The sequence below is a fragment of the Bombina bombina genome, chromosome 4 (assembly GCF_027579735.1).
Source record: "Bombina bombina isolate aBomBom1 chromosome 4, aBomBom1.pri, whole genome shotgun sequence".
Lineage (NCBI taxonomy): Eukaryota > Metazoa > Chordata > Amphibia > Anura > Bombinatoridae > Bombina > Bombina bombina.
The window spans coordinates 839,425,375-839,449,423 of NC_069502.1; the positions used below are offsets into that span (position 1 = coordinate 839,425,375).

Below are 24,049 nucleotides of genomic sequence, written 5' to 3' on the forward strand. Positions count from 1 at the left end.
ACACAGACATATAACACTGTAGAGAGGTACCATCTATCTCACACTCACATTACCTCTCCCCAGCACCTTATACACAGACATATAACACTGTAGAGAGGTACCATCTATCTCACACTCACATTACCTCTCCCCAGCACCTTATACACAGACATATAACACTGTAGAGAGGTACCATCTATCTCACACTCACATTACCTCTCCCCAGAACCTTATACACAGACATATAACACTGTAGAGCGGTGCCATCAGTACAAACAAACAGCACCTTATACACAGACATAAAACACTACAGAGCTGCACACACAGACACGGGGAATTATACACACATGACACAGTTACACTCTGTGAATTACACATATCACATTATGTACTTACCGCACTATAAACACACCAGGCAAGCAAGAAAGAACAATGCTGAATCAATATCTCCGCCCACCACCTTCCCTTGCCTGTACCATGTGACATTTTTAGGTCCTTTAGCTTTGTTTGAACTAGCCGCTACCAGATTACTGTGAAGTTAGACCTCACCTTATTTGATTTAGCGGCTGTGTGTGACAGATAACAGTAGCAGCAGCAGCTTCAGCTTATTGCCTGAGGGTGAGGAGAGGGCTGTGCGTGACAGCAAACGGAAATCGGAATCCGCTTGCTGAGAGTGAGGAGGGGGCTGTGTGTGGGTTTAGAGGGTAAGGTGAGTTTTTTTTTTAAAGGAGAGGAGGGTTAGATGGCGAGGATGGGGCTGTGTTCGAGGTAGAGGGGGCTCTGTGTGAGGGAAAGCAGGTTAGAGGGTGAGGAGGAGACTGAGAGAGGGTGAGCACTAGGAGGGGGCTGTGTATATGAGGTGGGTTAATGGATGAGGAGCGGGCTGTGTGTGAGGTGGGGGGGGGGGGGTGAGTAGGGGCTGTGTGTGAGGGTGAGTGGGTTAGAGGGTGAAAAGGGCTTTGTGAAGGAGAGGAGGGTCATATGGTGAAGAGGGGGCTGAAAGGGTGAGGAGGGGGTTGTCTGGGAAAGCGGGTTAGAGGGTGAGTAGGGGGCTGTGTGTAAGGGAAAGGGGGTTAGAAGGTGGGGAGGCAAGGGTGAGCAGTGGACTGCGTGTGAGGGAGAGGGGGGTGTTAATGGATGAAGAGGGGGGCTGTTTGAAAGAGAGGGTGGTTAGAAGTTAAGGCGATATCTGTGTGTGAGGGAGAAGATGTGTGAGAGTGGTTAGAGAGTGAGGAAGGGGTTGTGTGTTAGAAAGAGGGGGGATTAGAAGATGAGGAGGGACAGTGTGTGAGGGAGAGGGGGTGAGGAGGGGACTGTGTGTGAGAGATAGGAGGTTAGACGGTGAAGAGGGGGTTCGGGTATAATAGGATGAGAAACCGTGTGTGTGTTAAAATTACTCATTTACATGTGTGTTAGTTTAGTGACAGTATTGTGAAAGGTTTAAAAAAAACAAATATAGTGATGATTATAATATATATTTTTTAATTATAATTATTATTAAGGTGTATGAAAGACACTGAGATGAATAGAGCAGAAAAAGGTGATATGAATCAGTTTAACTAAATATTAAGAGTAAACCTCTTGTCACAGAGCAATACCCGTTTAATGATATGAAGTTAGGAAACAGAAGTGCATTTGCATCTATACAAAAGGTAGTGGGTATAAGGAGCAGCCTTACAGCAGATGTAGTAATAAACTTTTTGGATTTTGTCATTTACTAATATATGTGACTCTTTATTGCCCAGATTTAAATTAAGCATTATTATATATTTTATCCAAGGGTACATATATTCTGGGGCACAGTCTGTGTGGCCATGCACAGAGCAGTCTAATTCTGGGTCACATTCTGGTTGGGGTTGTGCAGGACAGACTGATTTAGGGGAAAACAGACTAATTTAGGGGCACAGTCTGGGTGGGGCATGGGCAGGACCCACTAATTTAGGAACACAGTCTGGGTGGGGCTTGGGCAGGACAGGCTGATTCATGGGCACAGTCTGGTGGGTCCTAAATAGATGAGGAACTAATAAATACCAAGACAGAGCTCTTAATTTGGGATAATACTATAAATCACAGGATAATTGGGGCACAGTCTGGGTGAGGTATGGGCAGGACACACTGATTTAGGGGCACAGTCTGGGTGAGGCATGGGCAGGACACACTGATTAAGGGGCACAGTCTGTGTGGGGAATTGACAGGAGACACAGTCTGGGTGGGGAACTAGGCAGGACAGACTGATTCATGGGCACAGTCTGGTGGGTCATAAATAGATAAGGAACTGAGAAACACCAGGACAGAGCTCTTAATTTGGGATAATACTATAAATTACAGGATAATTGGGAACTCTGCCAGGTTTAAAGGGACAGTCTGCTCTAAAATTGTTATTGTTTAAAAAGATAGTTAATCCCTTTATTACAAATTCCCCAGATTTGCAAAACCAACACTGTTATATTAAGATACTTTGTATGTCTGTCATTACCTTGTATCTAAGCCTCTGCAGACCGGGGAGGTGGTGGGACCACTACACTACAGAAAAAAAAAAAAAAATGGTTTATAGGTACTGGCAGAAAGCTGCCTGTACTAAAAATTGTGGCAATAGTTAGATGGGGGAGGGTTTGAGAGCTGTTTGAGGGGGGATCAGGGAGGATTAGGGGGATCCTACACTGCAGGGAAAAAAAAGAGATAGAGGGATAGGTATATTTCTTTCCTTAAACATTTTGGCCCGCGTACACAGGCTTTAACACTAGTTAAATATAATTTCATATATGTTTCATCCAATGACATTTGAAACATGCTTTATAAATATTGTCACATTTTCTCACTGTGTATATTTATTGCTCTACATGCAGCTGGTCACATGTGTAGTATTAGATTTAGCACAAGTGAAATAAACTTGTTTAATAGCACATAATTATCTCTTTACCATAATATAAATACAGGAAGAGCTCTGTTTATTTCCCATCTCTCATGTTGCTGTTTTTTTCTTTCTTCTTGCAGGTGTCAAATTGATAGCATCTGACTCGGTCACTGACGATAAACACGATGAACAAATACAGGAAGCAGATGGCAGAGCAGTTCCTGAGTCAGGCCCTGGGCATCATCTGCCTGCTGACCGGAGAGGTGAGAGCTGCTGGGGAATGTCATGTGATACACCAAACCCATCTCACCCAGACCATCTTATTAACCCTAACTTCATCTCACCCAGACCATCTCATTAACCCTAACTTCATCTCACCCAGACCATCTCATTAACCCTAACTTCATCTCACCCAGACCATCTCATTAACCCTAACTTCATCTCACCCAGACCATCTCACTAACTTCGACTTCAGCTCACCCAGACCATCTCACTAACTTCGACTTCAGCTCACCCAGACCATCTCACTAACCCCAACTTCAGCTCACTCAGGTCATCGCACTAACCCTGACTTTAGCTCACTCAGGTTATCTCACTAACCCTGAATTTAGCTCACCCAGGTTATCTCACTAACCCTGACTTTAGCTCACCCAGGTTATCGCACTAACCCTGACTTCAGCTCACTCAGGTCATCGCACTAACCCTGAATTTAGCTCACCCAGGTTATCGCACTAACCCTGACTTTAGCTCACCCAGGTTATCGCACTAACCCTGACTTCAGCTCACTCAGGTCATCGCACTAACCCTGACTTTAGCTCACCCAGGTTATCGAACTAACCCTGACTTTAGTTCACCGAGGTTATCGCACTAACCCTGACTTTAGATCACCGAGGTTATCGCACTAACCCTGACTTTAGCTCACCCAGGTTATCGCACTAACCCTGACTTTAGCTCACCCAGGTTATCGCACTAACCCTGACTTTAGCTCACCCAGGTTATCGCACTAACCCTGACTTTAGCTCACCCAGGTTATCGCACTAACCCTTACTTTAGCTCACCCAGGTTATCGCACTAACCCTGACTTTAGCTCACCCAGGTTATCGCACTAACCCTGACTTTAGCTCACCCAGGTTATCGCACTAACCCTGACTTTAGCTCACCCAGGTTATCGCACTAACCCTGACTTTAGCTCACCCAGGTTATCGCACTAACCCTGACTTTAGCTCACCCAGGTTATCGCACTAACCCTGACTTTAGCTCACCCAGGTTATCGCACTAACCCTGACTTTAGCTCACCCAGGTTATCGCACTAACCCTGACTTTAGCTCACCCAGGTTATCGCACTAACCCTGACTTTAGCTCACCCAGGTTATCGCACTAACCCTGACTTTAGCTCACCCAGGTTATCGCACTAACCCTGACTTTAGCTCACCCAGGTTATCGCACTAACCCTGACTTTAGCTCACCCAGGTTATCGCACTAACCCTGACTTTAGCTCACCCAGGTTATCGCACTAACCCTGACTTTAGCTCACCCAGGTTATCGCACTAACCCTGACTTTAGCTCACCCAGGTTATCGCACTAACCCTGACTTTAGCTCACCCAGGTTATCGCACTAACCCTGACTTTAGCTCACCCAGGTTATCGCACTAACCCTGACTTTAGCTCACCCAGGTAATCGCACTAACCCTGACTTCAGCTCACCCAGGCCATTGCATTAAGCCCGACTTTAGCTTACCCAGTTCATTGCACTAACCCCAACTTTAGCTCACCCAGGCCTTCTCACTAACCCCGACTTCAGCAAACCCAAGCATCACACTAACCCTAACTTCATCTCATCAAGGATCCCCTGTACACCCCTCCACTGTAAATCCTCCCCAGCATTCCCTGCACAACTATCCACTGTAAAATCTCCCTGGCACCCTGGTTCGCCCGGAAAACCTTCCACTACTAAACCTACCCAGCACCAACGATCCACTTCTTAACCCTCCATTAAACAACCTCCCCCAGCACCCAGTGTCCCCTACACAATTGTTCACTATAAAATGTTTCTCAGCACCCAGGGACCCCTGCACACCTAAAAATGGTAAAACACAACCAAGCCCACAGGATCCACTGCACCTCCCCCAATACCCAGGAACTTCTGCACAACTATCCACTGTAAAACATCCCCCAACACTCAGTCTCCTGCAAAAGCCTTTACTGCAAAACCTTCACTAGCACCCTGGAGCCCCTATCCCCTTCACTAAAAATTAAACAACCCTATCACCCAAGCCCCCTCCAGCTACATGACCCTCCCAGGCCCTACTACATAGTCCCTGTGGAAAAAACGTCCTTCAGAACCCATAGGCCCCCCTGCACAACTCCCCAAAACACAAACAAATATAAAACACTAGATCCCAATGGCTAAATTGCAAGACCCCAGCATCTAAGGAACCTCCTATCACCCAAAGACTCAACTCTACTGTCCCCAAAACAGCCCCCCCCCCCACAGATTATATTTTACATTAATTGATGATACTGCAATGTCTTCATTCTTGATTGAAGCTCAGTCAGTTACGTTACTTTGTGATAATCAAGACTGTGAAGAAAACCCCATTAATTTAATGAGATTTAGAAGCAAATGGAAACTAAAGAAATGTTAGTCAAGGGAAATATGCGTCTGATTATTTTCTCTATATATATTAGGAATATCTCGTTGTGAAGAAGAGGCCCTCACACAGCAGCATTCACCAGCAGAGTGGAGAGGTGAGAACTGCTGGAGATTGTGCCATTATATCAGAGTCAGGTGACGGTGTCTCCCTTTACTGACGCATCTGGCCCTGTGTGTGTATTTCCTACCTTCTGTCTGTGTCTCTGTATGTTCTCAGTAACATTATCACCCAACAGCAGCATTCACAATCTGAGAGGAGAGGTGAGTACTGCTGGGGAATGTGACATTATATCAGAGTCAGGTGACAGTGTCTCCCTTTACTGACGCATCTGGCCCTGTGTGTATTTCCTACCTTCTGTCTGTGTCTCTGTATGTTCTCAGTAACATTATCACCCAACAGCAGCATTCACCATCTGAGAGGAGAGGTGAGCACTGCTGGGGAATGTGACATTATATCAGAGTCAGGTGACAGTGTCTCCCTTTAATGACGCATCTGGCCCTGTGTGTATTTCCTACCTTCTGTCTGTGTCTCTGTATGTTCTCAGTAACATTATCCCCCAACAGCAGCATTCACCAGCTGAGAGGAGAGGTGAGTACTGCTGGCGAATGTGACATTATACACAGTGACTCACTTTACTGACGCATCTGGCCCTGTGTGTATTTCCTACCTTCTGTCTTTGTCTCTGTATGTTCTCAGTAACATTATCCCCCAACAGCAGCAATTCACCAGCTGAGAGGAGAGGTGAGCACTGCTGAGGAATGTGACAATTTACCAGAGTCATGTGACAGTGTCTCCCTTTACTGATCCATCTGGCCCTGTGTGTATTTCCTACCTTCTGTCTGTGTCTCTGCATGTTCTCAGTAACATTATCCTGGCTCTGTCAGTAAAAGTATGTGACAGAACCAGTCCCTGATAAAGCAGTTTTTATTGGAACCTGTGCGACTACTTTTTTTATTTATTGTTCTTACTGGGGTTCATGCTGGAAACCTGCAGTCTGGATGCAGAGATTGAGGACACATGCTGACCATATTTAAGTATCCAGAGAACCAGTCCCTGTTTCAGTGTTAAAGGGACAGTCAACACCAGAATTTTTGTTGTTTAAAAAGATAGATAATCCCTTTATTACCCATTCCCCAGTTTTGCAAAGCCAACACTGTTATATTAATACACTTTTTACTTCTGTGACTAACTTGTATCTAAGCATCTTCTGACCGCCCCTAATCACATGACCTTTAGTCATTATCTATTGACTTGCATTTTAGCCAATAAGTGCAGTGTCTGCCACTAGCCACGAGCGTGATCACAATGCTATCTATATGGCCTACATGAGCTTGCTCTCCCCTGCTGTGAAAAGTAAATAAAATAGAGGCGGCCTTCAAGGGCTTAGAAATTATCATATGTGCCTCCCTAGGTTTGCTTTCAACTAGAATACCAAGAGAACAAAGCAAAATTGTTGATAAAAGTAAATTGGAAAGTTGTTTAAAATTACATGCCATATTTGAAAAATGAAAGTTTTTTTTTGGACTTGACTGTCCCTTTAAGGCCCTCATATTCAAAGGTTCTCTAGCTTTGAATTAATTGCAGTTCATACTTCACAGGGGCTGAACTCACTGAATAGTCAAAAGAAAAAGGACAGAACTCTCCAGCACTGTGAGATCTTTCATTTCTATATATGGAGGAGAGACAAGTGATGAGAGTTTTGTTACACTTACACTTTGTGCTTTGTCTTTTAGATTGCTTTACACTTTAGATTGGGTCCTTTCAGTATTATTGCATTTAAAGGATATGAAACACAATTTTTTTTCTTTCATTATTCAGATGCATCATGCAATTTTAAGCAATTTTATAATTTTCTCCTATTATCATTTTTCTTCGTTCTCTTGGTATCTTTATTTGAAAAGCAGGAATGTAAACTTAAAAGCCGGACCATTTTTGGTTAAAGGGATATAATACTCATATGCTAAATCACTTAAAAGTGATGCAGCATTACTGTAAAATATTACATATATATTTTACCTCACAATTTCCTCAATGCTGTGTAAAAAGTTATCTTTCAATTGCTGCCCAGCTGCAGATAAAAAAAAAAGGGTAGAAATGAACAGCAGCCAATCGGCATCAGCAGTGCTGAGGTCATGAACTCTTTTACTGTGATCTCATGAGATTTCACTTAACGCTCGTGAGATTTCATATTAAACTTCCTTAAACTGAAAAGGGAATTAACATGAGTGTGCATGAGGCATGCTCCCTTGCAGGTCCTAGGACAGGCATACTGATTTGCTGCTTAAAGTCCTTTACAATGGGGTGTGAATATTTTGAGGTAAAATATCTTCATTTTTACATACAGATGTTCAGGTGATATTTTCTAATCAGTTTTTTACAGCTATGCTGCATCACTTTCAAGTGTTTCAACATTTGGGTATCATGGCCCTTTAAGCACTTGGGTAGCGCTTGCTGATTAGTGGCTACATTTAGCCACCAACCAGCAAGCACTACCCAGGGTGCTGAACCAAAAATGAGCCAGCTCCTAAGTTTATATTCCAGCTTTTTTAAATAAAGATACATAGAGAACAAAAAATATTGATAATAGGAGTAAATTAGAAAGTTACTTAAAATTGCATGCTCTGTCTGAATCATGGAAGAAAAAATGTGGGTTTCATATCCCTTTAAGCTTTGCACTTTCTCATTTATATTTTAATACATTTAGATTTAGCTCTAGCAGTGATTTCACAAATTCTGATTATGTTTTGAAAGTTTTGGTGTTACTTTAACAAATTAGGATCATACTTTGTATATTTCTGTTTATATATACAAATTACATTGCACCTTGAATTTGCTGCATTGCAAACTAAAACTGACACTTTCAGAAAGTGGGAGGGAGAGGGCAGTTCCCTGGGCTGAACAGCGGAGTTCCCAGGGTATGTCTGACGCTCTCTACAAGTCTTGTGACGTTTTGTAAGCATTTTAAATGAGCTGGTCTCATTGATTTGTCTCACCAGCTGTATGCAGGGGACGTTTGATTACAATTCACAAAACACTCATTTTAACTAATAGAAAAGTAATTTATACTGAAATATAGACATAAGCAAGTTAAATTGTAGTGAAAACATTTTAGTTTAATTTCGAGTTGATGCAATTGGAGCATTTATATCAGCCCCAGTGATTCTCCAGTTAACTTCTCTCTCCCATGTGAATTTTTTTTTTTTTTTTATATTTATCTTTTATTAAGGATTGTTAGAAATATGACAGATACAGAAAATCACGTATTAAAAATTACAGAATGACCTTATGTAAGTACCACAAACACCAACAATGTTACTTCACATTTTAGCAAGACAATTAACAAAAAGAATAAGAAAAAAAAAATGTCATAACAATAGGTACATTAGCATTCGGCTAGATGGAATCCTCTTTTTGTAAAAAATTTTAAAAGCTAAATATAAGTAGCCATTAGCAAGATCCTCTCGGATCAAAAGAGCCGTAAAGAAGACTCAGTGGCTACAAGTGGGACCCACAATGTATAAACAATAACACAGATTCAGCTCTAACTAGAAACTCTAATAAGAGGGTTACAAAAATAAGAATTTACAAACATTTGTATGCAGCTTCTATATTAGGCAAATAAACTAAATATTCTAGAGCCTTGAACTCTTGATGGGTCTTCAAACATAGTATAAGTGATATAAGTATATATAAAAAAAAATGAAAGAAAATGGAAGAAGAAAAAAAAAGGGGGGGAGGGGAATAAGGGGGATATTCAGCGGGTAAGCACCGCTAAGATTATAAAGGGATGAAATATAGGTTAAGGGGATGTTTATATAAGAAGGGGGGGTACTAGTAGTTGACTATAGGATGATTAATGGAAGCTGTGATCCCTAAAAAAACTTGTCACAATTATAAAGCTAAAGTCACCGCATAATTGAGGAGGGGGGCTACGCGTGGACAAGTTTATACTTGAATGGACTGTAAATCTACCTAAAATTCTGAAACCCCTAATATCAATAAATGTATAAGGTGGAGCCCGATAAAAGCTATTGATTAAAGTGATCCAGCAAGATTTACACCGGAGCAAGCTAAGCGTGGCATATAGTGCATCAAGTACTAGCAGTGAAGGGCTTTTACACGATAGACATAGGAGTAGTGTAACACATCTAGAGGCCTTCTGTTATTTTTATAAGAACAGTTATAGCCGTGTAACATTTCTAGAGGCCTTCTGATATTCTTGTATGTCCCTTTTTCTTCACAATTAATTATATTCCAATGTGTTCTTACAAGACATAGGGTTATAAACTCTGAACAGCTATATATGAGGTATACAAAAGAAAAGGTATTCTTATCTAAACTATATTTACCTCCGGGCTATTGAGAAGGGAGATAGTATAGTGTTGCTTATATCAGCTACACTCCAAAGCATCTATTGACCATAAGCACATAAGCCTGAGAACAAGGTCTTGGGTGCAAGGGGACATCCAGACTCTATGAGGGCCTAGGATATTTATAATTCTAGTACATAGTGATGGGTAAATTATAGTAGTCAGGCAGAGGCGATGTCCTGAGTAGATCTTAACCATTGTTGCTTAATGCAAGTGGGATAGAGAAGTTAAGGAAGAAAGTGAATGCGGATTTAAACAGTTTTAGGATATTTAAACAAGTAACATACATAACAAGCATCTTCCCTAGTAGTTCCTACTCTTTTACGACCAGTAGCATTTACATATATAGTGGTTTAGCCCTGCTAGTATTAAGCTCACATAAATGTATATATACATAATTGAACAGGGGGACGCAATCTTTTGACTAATTGTAAATTACATAAGCACCTTACCCAAGCAAAGGTTGCCCTTTTGTGCGTGTTCAAATTATGGAGATTTGATGTATAGCAAGCTTTAAAGATATATATTATTCATGTTATGTCAACATATATCATCTCACAAGTCAAATCTACTAAGAAACCAATATATGCTTGGTGACTTAAACTAGCAACCAGAATCCCCAATAAAATAGCTTGACCATACTTCATTGGTAAAAGGAGAGTTGTAAGGTAAAATAAGACGAGCCACTTGTATGGGTTGAAATGGGCATAAGGTCCAAAACAATGTTACTGTCAGTGAGAAATCCTAGGTGGCATGACCTCTATACGAGCAAGGTGTGTGTGGTATCTAATAATCCAGTCTTTTAGCAAGGTGTTAATTCAAGGAGTTAACTTCCTCTCACTGGAGGTTTAACAATACTTTGGAACAATAAGATCACCCAATTCCTCTTCGGAAGACACTATTTTTGCCCCAAGCAAAACGAGGGCTCAGGATGATGGGTAAGATGGGAAGATGCTGTTGAGCGTACTCCCGCAGTCGAGACTGAACCGCCGGGAATGAGGACTGTAGGCAAGCGTAAGAGTGCATAATCACTTCTGTCCCTGCAAGCCTGGGACCCATAGGAGGATTTAGATCTCCAGACCACTCCAGAACACAGGATGAACCCATACAGTGCAACGGCTGTGCAGTCGCGACCATCCACGTAGGCAACTGCTTCTCCTCAAACATGTACTCGTGCCCGAGCGTGATACAAATAGTTGTGTCCTCTAAGTCTCGGCTTCCTGGGTGCAGAGTAATTACTTCCCGCAGCTCCAGAATCTGCACCTTCCGAGGAGCAGGATCGAGCAGAGTAGTTTCAACCACACTGGGAGGAGGCTGTAGACAGCTATGTTGCCAGTCCTGATCAATTGAGGTCACCATTTGCAGGTCTAAAGACGACAGTTTGTAGGGGTCAGCTAGCGTGATATCCATTAGTTGAGTAGAATTACTGTCAATTTTCTGGGATAAAACAGCTAAAAGGGCTTGTATTTCCTTAAGTAATATCTCATCCATATTGAAAAAATATTATGTCCCCACTTGTTAGTAGATAAGTAGTTCTGCTTAACCCGGCAGACCTGGGGGGGGAACGCAGATGGTAAGAGGCCACTACCGTGTCTATCTAGACGTCTAGTTAAACATCCTTAGTTACCACGGTCACCAAACGTATATTAGACGATTCAGCTTTGCTTCACCCATCCAGTTTTGCAAGAAAAAAGTCTGAGTTTCTGGTTGGAAAATGATTAAGTAGTATGCTGGCTGTATAAGGCCTAGAGCTTCTGAATTTAACATCTGTACATGGCGGCAGTTAGGCCCCGCCCCCCCAAGTGAAATTTTTTATCCCAGAGAGCTTCATTACTTTCTATGGAAGGCATCAGAATTTGTAAAATACAGCTCTGTACACAAAATAAAATGCAAAATAGTTTAAATGTAATAAAGTTTAATCTGAAGTGTAAAGTTTTATAATATAGAAAGCACAAAGTGTAAATGCAGCAGAACTGTCACATCATGCAGTGCTATATTACACTGGGTTTGTCTCTCCTTTACATACAGAAATGCAGGAAACGCCCCTTGGAGAAGTAAAGCCAAATCTGCCTTTTGAAAATTTCACTAGGGATCTCTCAGTGCTGGAGGATCATTTTAGAATATCTCAGATGAGCAGAGAGGTTTGAATATCAGGGCCTGAATGAGTTGTGTGTGTTTCAGGTGCCTATAAAGTGTGATGATGTTGCTGTGTATTTCTCTATGGAGGAGTGGGAGTATATAGAGGGACACAAGGAGCTTTACAAGGACGTCATGCTAGAGACTCACCAAGCACTAAGGACTATGGAGATCCCAGGAAATGAGAGCTCAGGTAACGCTGTGTAGTAATAAATATCTCACTCAGGAAATGCACTTACACTACTGACAGAGAGTAAATCTACAGTGAATCTGTGTGATCTAATGAGCTGTCTGATAATAAACTAGTTTTATACCCAACATAAATAATACAAACACAGTTAAAGGGTCAAAAGGGATTATTGTTAAATCAATTATATATATTCATTTATATATGTAAATGTTTAAGTGCAAAAATTAACAGACGCTTTGTTTTCGTTAATGGAAGACATTTTAATATATATATATATTTTAGATGGAGTAAAAATTGTTTCTTATCCATTTTACAAAATAAACTGATTTTATTCTCCGTTAGAATTAACAGGTGACAGTGATGAAAATCTAGACACAGGAGCACATAGAGAACTGGTACAGAATATTCAGCCATCTGATGTCTCTGCAAGTGAGTAATCTATGATATAAGCTTCACAGTTAGAAAACTGAAATGATTTAAACCTAATAATAACTATGTAGTTGATGAGATTACAATGATAAAATTTATTTGGTGCACAAAACATACTGTCTTAGCCTTCTTTCTCACCTTCTATTTCATGCAAATACTACACACACACACACACACACACACATGCCCTCTCTTCTCTCTCACCTTTAAACTTCAAGTGAATAGTACACACACATGCCCTCTCTTCTCTCTCACCCTCTGCTTCATGTGAATAGCACACACACACATGCCCTCTCTTCTCTCTCACCCTCTGCTTTATGTGAGTAGTACATACACATGCCCTCTCTTCTCTCTCACCATCTGCTTTATGTGAGTACTACACACACATGCCCTCTCTTCTCTCTCAGCATCTGCTTTATGTGAATAGTACTCACACATGCATGCCCTCTCTTCTCTCTCACCCTCTGCTTTATGTGAATAGTACATACACATGCCCTCTCTTCTCTCTCACCATCTGCTTTATGTAAATAGTAAACACGCACGCCCTCTCTTCTCTCTCACATTCTGCTTTATGCAAGTAGAACTCACACATGCCCTCTCTTCTCTCTCACCATCTGCTTTATGTGACTACTACACACACATGTCCTCTCTTCTCTCTCACCATCTGCTTTATGTGAGTAGTACACACACATGTCCTCTCTTCTCTCTCACCATCTGCTTTATGTGAGTAGTACACACACATGCCCTCTCTTCTCTCTCACCTTCTGCTTTATGTGAATAGTACTCACACATGCCCTCTATTCTCTCTCACGCTCTGCTTTATGTGACTAGTACATACACATGCCCTCTATTCTCTTCAGTCTCACCTTAAAGGCATATGAAACCCAAAAAATTGATATGCCCTCTCTTCTCTCTCACCCTCTGATTTATGTGAATAGTACATACACATGCTCTCTATTCTCTTCAATCTCACCTCATATGAAACCCCAAAAATTGATATGCCCTCTCTTCTCTCTCACCCTCTGATTTATGTGAATAGTACACACACATGCCCTCTCTTCTCTCTCACCCTCTGCTTTATGTGTATAGTACACACACATGCCCTCTTTTCTCTCTCACCCTCTGATTTATTTTAATAGTACACACACATGCCCTCTATTCTCTTCTCTCTCACCGTAAAGGGATATGAAACCCAAAAAATGTATTTCATGATTCAGATAGAGCATACAAATTTAAACAGCCTTACAATTTTACTTCTATTATTTAATTTGCTTTGTTCTCTTTTTTTATCTTTTTGTTGAAAACCATACCTAGATAGGCACACAAGCTGGAATCTAGCTGCTGATTGGTGGCTGCACATATATGACTCTCTTCATTGGCTTAACAGTTGTGTTCATCCAGTTCCCAGTAGTGCATTGTTGCTCCTTCATAAAAGGTTACCAAGAGAATAAAACAAAATTGATAATAGAAGTAAATTGGATAGTTGCTTAATAATGTATGCTCTATCTGAATAATTTTTGGGTTTCATGTCCCTTTAAGCTTCATGTAAGTATTACATACACATGCCCTCTCTTCTCTCTCACCCTCTGCTTTATGTGATTAGTACACACACATGCTCTCTATTCTCTCTCACCCTCTGCTTTATGTGAGTAGTACATAGACATGCCCTCTGTTCTCTCTCACCTTCTGCTTTATGTGAGTAGTACATAGACATGCCCTCTATTCTCTCTCACCTTAAAGGGCCACTGTACCCAAATTTTTTCTTTTGTGATTCAGATAGAGCATGCAATTTTAAGCAACTTTCTAATTTACTCCTATTTTCAAATGCTCTTTATTCTCTTGGTATCTTTATTTGAAATGCAAGAATGTAAGTTTAGATGCCAGCCCATTTTTGGTGAACAACCTAGGTTGTCCTTGCTGATTGGTGGATAAATGCATCCACCAATCAAAAACTGCTGTCCAGAGTTCTGAACCTAGAAAAAAAGCTTAGATGCCTTCTTTTTCGTATAAAGATAGCAAGAGAACGAAGAAAAATTGATAATAGGAGTAAATTAGAAAGTTGCTTAAAATTGCACGCTCTATCTGAATCACAAAAGAAAATTTTTGGGTACAGTGTCCCTTTAAGCTTTATGTTAATATTACATTCACAGGCCCCCTCTTCTCTCTCACCCTCTGCTTTGTTTGAATAGTACATAACATGCCCTCTTTCACCTTAAGCTTCATGTGAATAGTACACATATGCCCTCTCTTCTCTCTCACCCTCTGCTTCACATGAATAGTACATACACATGCCCTCTCTTATCTCTCACCCTCTGCTTCACGTAAATAGTACATACAAATGCCCTCTCTTCTCTCTCACAGCTTTATGTGAATAGTACACACACATGCCTTCCCTTCTCTCTCACCCACTGCTTAGTGTGAATAGTACATACACATTCTCTCCCTTCTCTCTCACCCACTGCTTTATGTGAATAGTACATACTCATGCCCTCTCTTCTATTTAACCTTATGCTTCATGTGAATAGTACACACATGCCCTCTCTTCTCTCACTCTCTGTTTTATGTGAATAGTACATACATATGCCCTCTCTTCTCTCTCACCCTCTGCTTTATGTGTATAGTAAACACACATGCCCTCTCTTCTCTCTCACTCTGCTTTATGTGAATAGTACATACACATGCCCTCTAATCTCTTCAATCTCACCTTAAAGGCATATGAAACCCAAAAAATTGATATGCCCTCTCCTCTCTCTCACCCTCTGATTTATGTGAATAGTACACACACATGCCTTCTCTTCTCTCTCACCCTCCGCTTTATGTGAATAGTACACACACATGCCCTCTCTTCTCTCTTACCATCTGCTTTATGTGAATAGTACACACACATGCCCTCTCTTCTCTCTCACCCTCTGCTTTATGTGAATAGTACACACACATGCCCTCTCTTCTCTCACACCCTCTGCTTTATGTGAATAGTACACGCACATGCCCTCTTTTCTCTTTCCCTCTGTTTTATGTGAATAGTACACACACATGCCTTCTCTTCTCTCTCACCCTCCGCTTTATGTGACTACTACACAATGCCCTCTCTTCTCTCTCACCTTCTGCTTTATGTGAATAGTACTCACACATGCCCTCTATTCTCTCTCACCCTCTGCTTTATGTGAATAGTACACACGTGCCCTCTCTTCTCTCTCACCCTCTGCTTTATGTGAATAGTACACACACGTGCCCTCTATTCTCTCTCACCTACTGCTTTATGTGAATAGTAAATAAGCGTGCCCTCTGTTCTCTCTCACCTTAAATGGCCACTAAACCCAAAATCTTTATTTCATGATTCAGATTGAACATACAAATTTAAACCACATTACAATTTACTTCTATTATTTATTTTGCTTCATTTTTTAGATATCCTTAGTTGAAGAAAAAGCAATGCACATGGGTGAGCCAATCACATGAGGTTTCTATGTGCAGCAACCAATTAGCAGCTACTGAGCATATCTAGATATACTTTTCAGCAAAGAATATCAAGAGAATAAAACAAATTAGATAATAGAAGTAAATTAGAAATATGTTTAAAAATGTATTCTCTTTCTAAATTATGAAAGAAAAAATGTGGGTGTCATGTCCCTTTAAGCTTTATGTGAATTGTACATTCACAGGCCCCCTCTTCTCTCTCTCACCCTCTGCTTTATTTGGATAGTACATAACATGCCCTCTCTTTCATGCCCTCTCTTCTCTATCACCCTCTGCTTCACGTGAATAGTACTTACACATGCCCTCTCTTCTCTATCACCTTAAGCTTTATGTGAATAGTACACACACATGCCATCTCTTCTCTATCACACTCTGCTTCACGTGAATAGTACATACACATGCCCTCTCTTCTCTATCACCTTAAGCTTTATGTGAATAGTACACACCAATGTCCTCTCGTCTCTCTAACCCTCTGCTTTATGTGAATAGTACACACACATGCCCTCCCTTCTCTCTCACCCACTGCTTTATGTGAATAGTACATACACGTGCCATCTCTTCTATTTCACCTTATGCTTCATGTGAATAGTACACACACATGCATGCCCTCTCTTCTCTTTCCCTCTGTTTTATGTGAATAGTACACACACATGCCCTCTCTTCTCTCTCACCCTCTGCTTTATGTGAATAGTACACACACATGCCCTCTCTTCTCTCTCACCCTCTGCTTTATGTGAATAGTACACACACATGCCCTCTCTTCTCTTTCCCTCTGTTTTATGTGAATAGTACACACACATGCCCTCTCTTCTCTCTCACCCTCTGCTTTATGTGAATAGTACACACACATGCCCTCTCTTCTCTCACACCCTCTGCTTTATGTGAATAGTACACACACATGCCCTCTTTTCTCTTTCCCTCTGTTTTATGTGAGTAGTACACACATATGCCCTCTCTTCTCTCTCACCCTCTGCTTTATGTGAGTAGTACATACATATTCCCTCTGTTCTCTCTCACCTTAAGCTTTATGTGAATAGTACACACACATGCCCTCTCTTCTCTCACACCCTCTGCTTTATGTGAATAGTACACACACATGCCCTCTTTTCTCTTTCCCTCTGTTTTATGTGAATAGTACACACACATGCCTTCTCTCTCACCCTCCGCTTTATGTGAATAGTACACACACACACATGCCCTCTCTTCTCTTACCATCTGCTTTATGTGAGTAGTATACACACATGCCCTCTCTATCTATCTCACCCTCCTGCTTTATGTGAATACTACACACACATGCCCTCTCTTCTCTCTCACCCTCTACTTTATGTGATTAGTACATACATATGCCCTCTATTCTCTCTCACCTTAAGCTTTATGTTAATAGTACATTCACAGGCCCCCTCTTCTCTCTCACCCTCTGCTTTATTTGAATAGTACATAACATGCCCTCTCTTTCACCTTAAGCTTCATGTGAATAGTACACACATGCCCTCTCTTCTCTCTCACCCTCTGCTTCACGTGAATAGTACATACACATGCCCTCTCTTCTCTCTCACCTTAAGCTTTATGCGAATAGTACACACTCATGTCCTCTCGTCTCTCTCACCCTCTGCTTTATGTGAATAGTACACACACATGCCCTCCCTTCTCTCTCACCCACTGCTTAATGTGAATAGTACATACACATTCCCTCCCTTCTCTCTCACCCACTGCTTTATGTAAATAGTACATACATATGCCCTCTCTTCTCTCTCACCCTCTGCTTTATGTAAATAGTACACACACATGCCCTCTCTTCTCTCTCACCCTCTGTTTTATGTGAATAGTACATACATATGCCCTCTCTTCTCTCTCACCCTCTGCTTTATGTAAATAGTACACACACATGCCCTCTCTTCTCTCTCACCCTCTGCTTTATGTGACTAGTACATACACATGCCCTCTATTCTCTTCAGTCTCACTTTAAAGGCATATGAAACCCAAAAAATTGATATGCCCTCTCTTCTCTCTCACCCTCTGATTTATGTGAAAAGTACACACACATGCCCTCTCTTCTCTCTCGTCATCTGCTTTAAGTGAATAGTACACACACATGCCCTCTCTTCTCTCACCCTCTGTTTTATGTGAATAGTACATACACATGCTCTCTATTCTCTTCAATCTCACCTCATATGAAACCCCAAAAATTGATATGCCCTCTCTTCTCTCTCACCCTCTGATTTATGTGAAAAGTACACACACATGCCCTCTCTTCTCTCTCACCCTCTGCTTTATGTGAATAGTACACACACATGCCCTCTCTTCTCTCTCACCCTCTGATTTATTTTAATAGTACACACACATGACTCTCTTCATTGGCTTAACAATTGTGTTCGTCCAGTTCCCAGTAGTGCATTGTTGCTCCTTCATAAAAGATTACCAAGAGAATAAAACAAAATTGATAATAGAAGTAAATTGGATAGTTGCTTAATAATGTATGCTCTATCTGAATCATTTTTGGGTTTCATGTCCCTTTAAGCTTCATGTAAGTATTACATACACATGCCCTCTCTTCTCTCTCATTCTCTGCTTTATGTGAGTAGCACACACACATGCCCTCTCTTCTCTCTCACCCTCTGCTTTATGTGATTAGTACACACACATGCTCTCTATTCTCTCTCACCCTCTGCTTTATGTGAATAATACATACACATGTCCTCTCTTCTCTCTCACCTTCTGCTTTATGTGAATAGTACATACACATGCCGTCTCTTCTCTCTCTCATCCTCTGCGTCATGTGAATAGTATATACACATGCCCTCTCTTCTCTCACCCTCTGCGTCATGTGAATAGTACAATACACATGCCCTCTCTTCTCTCTCACCTTCTGCTTTATGTGAATAGTACATACACATGCCCTCTCTTCTCTCTCACCTTCTGCTTTATGTGAATAGTACATACACATACCCTCTCTTCTCTCTCACCTTCTGCTTTATGTGAATTGTACATACACATACCCTCTCTTCTCTCTCACCCTCTGCTTCATGTGAATAGTACATACACATACCCTCTGTTCTCTCTCACCTTAAGCTTTATGTGAATAGTACACACACATGCCCTCTCTACCTCTCTCACCCTCTGCTTTATGTGAATACTACACATACATGCCCTCTTTTCTCTCTCACCATCTACTTTATGTGATTAGTACATACATATGCCCTCTATTCTCTCTCACCTTAAGCTTTATGTTAATATTACATTCACAGGCCCCCTCTTCTCTCTCACCCTCTGCTTTGTTTGAATAGTACATAACATGCCATCTTTCACCTTAAGCTTCATGTGAATAGTACACACATGCCCTCTCTTCTCGCTCACCCTCTGTTTCACTTCACATGAATAGTACATACACATGCCCTCTCTTATCTCTCACCCTCTGCTTCACGTAAATAGTACATACAAATGCCCTCTCTTCTCTCTCACAGCTTTATGTGAATAGTACACACACATGCCTTCCCTTCTCTCTCACCCACTGCTTAGTGTGAATAGTACATACACATTCTCTCCCTTCTCTCTCACCCACTGCTTTATGTGAATAGTACATACACGTGCCCTCTCTTCTATTTCACCTTATGCTTCATGTGAATAGTACACACATGCCCTCTCTTCTCTCACTCTCTGTTTTATGTGAATAGTACATACATATGCCCTCTCTTCTCTCTCACCCTCTGCTTTATGTGTATAGTACACACACATGCCCTCTCTTCTCTCTCACTCTCTGCTTTATGTGAATAGTACATACACATACCCTCTAATCTCTTCAATCTCACCTTAAAGGCATATGAAACCCAAAAACTTGATATGCCCTCTCCTCTCTCTCACCCTCTGATTTATGTGAAAAGTACACACACATGCCCTCTCTTCTCTCTCGTCCTCTGCTTTATGTGAATAGTACACACACATGCCCTCTCTTCTCTCTCGTCCACTGCTTTATGTGAATAGTACACACACATGCCCTCTCTTCTCTCTCACCCTCTGCTTTATGTTAATAGTTCAAACACATGCCCTCTCTTTTACCTTAAGCTTTATGTGAATACTACACACACATGCCCTCTCTTCTCTCTCACCCTCTGCTTTATGTGAATACTACACACACATGCCCTCTCTTCTCTCTCACCCTCTGATTTATGTTAATAGTACACACACATGCCCTCTATTATCCTCTCTCTCACCGTAAAGGGATATTAAACCCAAAAAATGTATTTCATTATTCAGATAGAGCATACAAATTTAAACAGCCTTCCAATTTTACTTCTATTATTTAATTTGCTTTATTTTCTTGGTATCTTTTTGTTGACAGCCATACCTAGATAGGCACACAAGCTGGAGTCTAGCTGCTGATTGGTGACTGCACATATATGACTCTCTTCATTGGCTTAACAATTGTGTTCGTCCAGCTCCCAGTAGTGCATTGTTGCTCCTTCATAAAAGGTTACCAAGAGAATAAAACAAAATTGATAATAGAATTTAAATTGGATAGTTGCTTAATAATGTATGCTCTATCTGAATCATTTTTGGGTTTCATGTCCCTTTTAAGCTTCATGTAAATAGAACACACACATGACCTCTCTTCTCTCTCATTCTCTGCTTTATGTGAGTAGCACACACACATGCCCTCTCTTCTCTCTCACCCTCTGATTTATGTGAATAGTACATACACATGTCCTCTGTTCTCTCTCACCTTCTGCTTTATGTTAATAGTACACACACATGTCCTCTCTTCTCTCTCACCTTCTGCTTTATGTGAATAGTACATACACATACCCTCTCTTCTCTCTCATCCTCTGCTTCATGTGAATAGTAAATACACATGCCCGCTATTCGCTTCACTCCCTCTCTTTCATGTAAAGTATACACTCATGCCCTCTCTATCCCTTCTCCTCACCCTTTAGTTCATTAAATGATATTCTGAAAATTCTGCTTTTATTGTGAATTCAGTCCTTTTGGCCAATAATAAATGTCACGGATACCAGGCTGTCAAGACTAAAGCCCCACCCCCTACTACCCAGCCCCCTCCATTTTCACACTGGATTTGGCCTTTTCACAGCATTCACGATCTCCCAGACTCTTGGTTTTTCTTGTTTTGTGATCTGTACACCCTCACGGAAGAGCAGATCTCTGACCGCCTAACCCCTTTCCGGCTGGCCGGGCTCCTAGAACTATTGGCCATCCACACCTCCCCGAATACCGGCTGACCCAGATAGCGATCAGAGCAGTGAGCAGCCCGTCAACGCGGGAGACAGTTATGTCCGAGGTCCAGAGGGAGATCCAGTGGCAACTGGCTCTTTATGAGAACACCCCACCCAAGGAGGTCCGAGATCGGCGGCCCGATACAGCCGACCAAGTTGCCGTCCTGGCTGATCAGTACCTGGATGCCCGGCGTCAGGCTCGCCCTGAGCCACGACCGGTGACCCGCTCCTCTACAACCTCTGCTCGCCCACTGGTGCCTCCCCGGTACCTCCTAGACCCAACTAGCACCTGCCCATCCCTCTGGGCCCAGCTCACCCTGGAGGTGCTTCGGGTGCAGGCAGATGGGTCACATCCGAATCCACTGTCCCGTGGGGGAGAAGCCAAGGACTCCACCTCAGGTTCAGTGAACCAGGGCCCCTGCTGAAGGCTACAGAGCCGCATCCCACTGTTGGACTCAGAGGGCCCTGTGTATTATGCTGAATGGGCAGAGGAAGAAATCGGGATCCTACATGAGGTGGAACCTGCTACCGGAGACAACCTCCTGCATCACCACCAGGTCGTCTGGATCAACGGCCAGCCAGCCCAAGGATTACGAGACAGTGGGGCAACTGTTACCCTTGTCCAGCTACATATGGTCACCAGTGCGGACCAAACAGGGAAGCCCAAGCTCCAGCTGGTGGTACCGCAAAAATATCGGTACAACCTGCTGCGTATAGGGCATGACATTCCCCTGGCAGGACATCTAGGAATCACCAGGACCCATTACCGACTGACTCGGACCTTCTTTTGGCCAGGGGGTTACGGGGGATTTTAGGCAGTACTGCAGGACCTGTGACTTGTGCAAGAGAGTAGGCAAGACAGGGGACCATGCCAAAGCCTCCTTGCACCCCCTCCCCATCATTGACAAACCTTTCAGCAGAGTAGCTGTAGATATTGTTGGTCCCTTGTCCCGCCCCAGCCCCTCCAGGAAAAAGTATATACTGACTGTGGTAGATTATGCCACCCGGTACCAATATCTATGTTTGTGGATCACAATCCCCCTGTCCAATATCCAGGCAGACACCGTGGCAGAAGCTCTGCTCCGGATATTTGCCAGGGTAGGTTTTCCCTGGGAAGTGATCTCAAACCAAGGAACCCAGTTCACTGCTGAGCTCACCCGGCAGCTATGGAGGCTTTGCGGGATAAAATCCCTGCAAAACTCTCCCTACTACCCCCAGACTAATGTGTTGTGTGAGAGGTTCAAAGGGACCCTGAAGCAGTTGCTTAGGACGTTCTCGGCCTCTTACAAAGACTGGGAGAGATACCTGCCACACCTCCTGTTTGCATTACAAGAGTTGCCCCAGGAATCTACTGTGTTCTCCCCCTTTGAATTAGTATATTGCCGAAGGGTGAGGGGGCCCCTTGACCTCTTAAGAACCCACTGGGAAGGATTAGTTGGGAAGGAAGGACACTCCATTGTGGGGTATGTCCTAGAGTTTAGGGACCGACTGAAGGACTTTGCAGAGAGGGTGTGAGAGAACCTTCAGGTCGCTCAAGGTAGGCTGAAGCGGTGGTACGACCGGAATGCTCGTAACCGGACCCTAGAGGTAGGGCAGAAGTCCTTGCCCTGAAGCCTGTCAAAAGAGACATGCTACAGGCTTCCTGGCAGGGACCCTATCGAGTGGTAGAACAGCTGTGTGATACAACCTATCTAGTAGCTCAGATGACTGGGTCCGTCGGACCTTTCATGTGGACATGCTGGAGGCATACCAGGAAAGGCCAGAGGACGTGGCTGCCATATGTGTTCCGGCTCTGGAGGACTCAGAGAGTCTTCCCATGCCGGAGCTCCCTGGGCGGAATAGGGTGCCCCCAGGCGTAGGTGACATACAGTTAGATGAGAGGCTAGGGACTCGGCAGAGGGAGCAAGTCAGACAGGTGCTAAGGAACCGGCAGAACATGTTCTCCACTACCCCTGGGTACACCACGGTAGCGGTTCACTGAGTGGAGAACCCGTGACAGGCATCCCTGCGACAACTGGCTTACCAGATCACTGAGTCAGTTAGGGAAAATATGCGCAGCAAGCTCAGGGAGATGCTGGAACTGTCTTTCATTAAGCCGTTCTACAGCCGCCGGGCATCCCCGGTGGTCCTGGTACCCAAACGGTACGGGACCACCCGGTTCTGTATAGACTACCATAGGCTCAATGACAGAACCTCAACCGATGCCTACCCTATGCCCCGGATCGATGACCTTCTAGACAGCATCGCCCGGGCAATTTCCTGACCACCTTAGACCTTTGCAAGGGTTACTGGCAGATCCCCCTGTACCAGGAGTCCATTCCGAAGTCGGCATACATCACCCCATTCGGCCTATACAAGTTTAAGGTCATTCCGTTAGGGATGAACAATTCTCTGGCGACCTTCCAGAGGATGGTATGGACACCTGGTCCATCTAGGCATCGTTCTAGACCGCATCAGGGCTGCTGGTCTGACCCTTAAGCCCAACAAATGTATGATAGGGTGCTCTGAGCTCCAGTACCTTGGACACCGAGCAGGCTGCGGGAAGCAGCGGCCGGAGCCGGCCAAGATTGAGGCAATGAACTGGCCAACCTCCAAGACCCAAGTCTTAGCCACAAGTTTGTCTCCAACTACAGTGCCCTGGCCAAACCCCTGATTGACCTAACCCCGAAAACAGTTGCCCCGACAGGTCCTGTGGTCCCCCGAATGTGAGGCCGCCTTCCAAAGCCTTAAAACAG

The 24,049-nt window shown here is 42.9% G+C and overlaps 2 protein-coding genes across 5 annotated transcripts in view; one reads left to right on the top strand and one right to left on the bottom strand.

The window, feature by feature from the left end:
• The window catches only part of LOC128657221 (gastrula zinc finger protein XlCGF26.1-like), an 88,258-nt gene extending 87,444 nt beyond the window's left edge, over positions 1–814 (bottom strand). The window contains exon 1 of the mRNA XM_053711480.1: positions 529–814. The gene's annotated coding sequence lies outside the window, so the exon portion shown is untranslated. The remainder of the gene's footprint in view (positions 1–528) is intronic.
• Positions 552–24,049, top strand: part of LOC128657223 (oocyte zinc finger protein XlCOF7.1) — a 69,681-nt gene continuing 46,183 nt past the window's right edge. For 2 of the 4 annotated variants that reach the window (XM_053711484.1, XM_053711487.1), the window contains exons 1-5: positions 589–683; positions 2,974–3,096; positions 5,522–5,581; positions 12,039–12,186; positions 12,526–12,612. In XM_053711484.1, the coding sequence (XP_053567459.1) occupies positions 3,019–3,096; positions 5,522–5,581; positions 12,039–12,186; positions 12,526–12,612 (373 nt within the window). In that variant the 5' untranslated portion in view covers positions 589–683; positions 2,974–3,018. Of the gene's footprint in view, positions 689–2,973; positions 3,097–5,521; positions 5,582–12,038; positions 12,187–12,525; positions 12,613–24,049 lie in introns of all 4 variants that reach the window. The other 2 variants (XM_053711485.1, XM_053711486.1) reach the window with 2 other exon arrangements.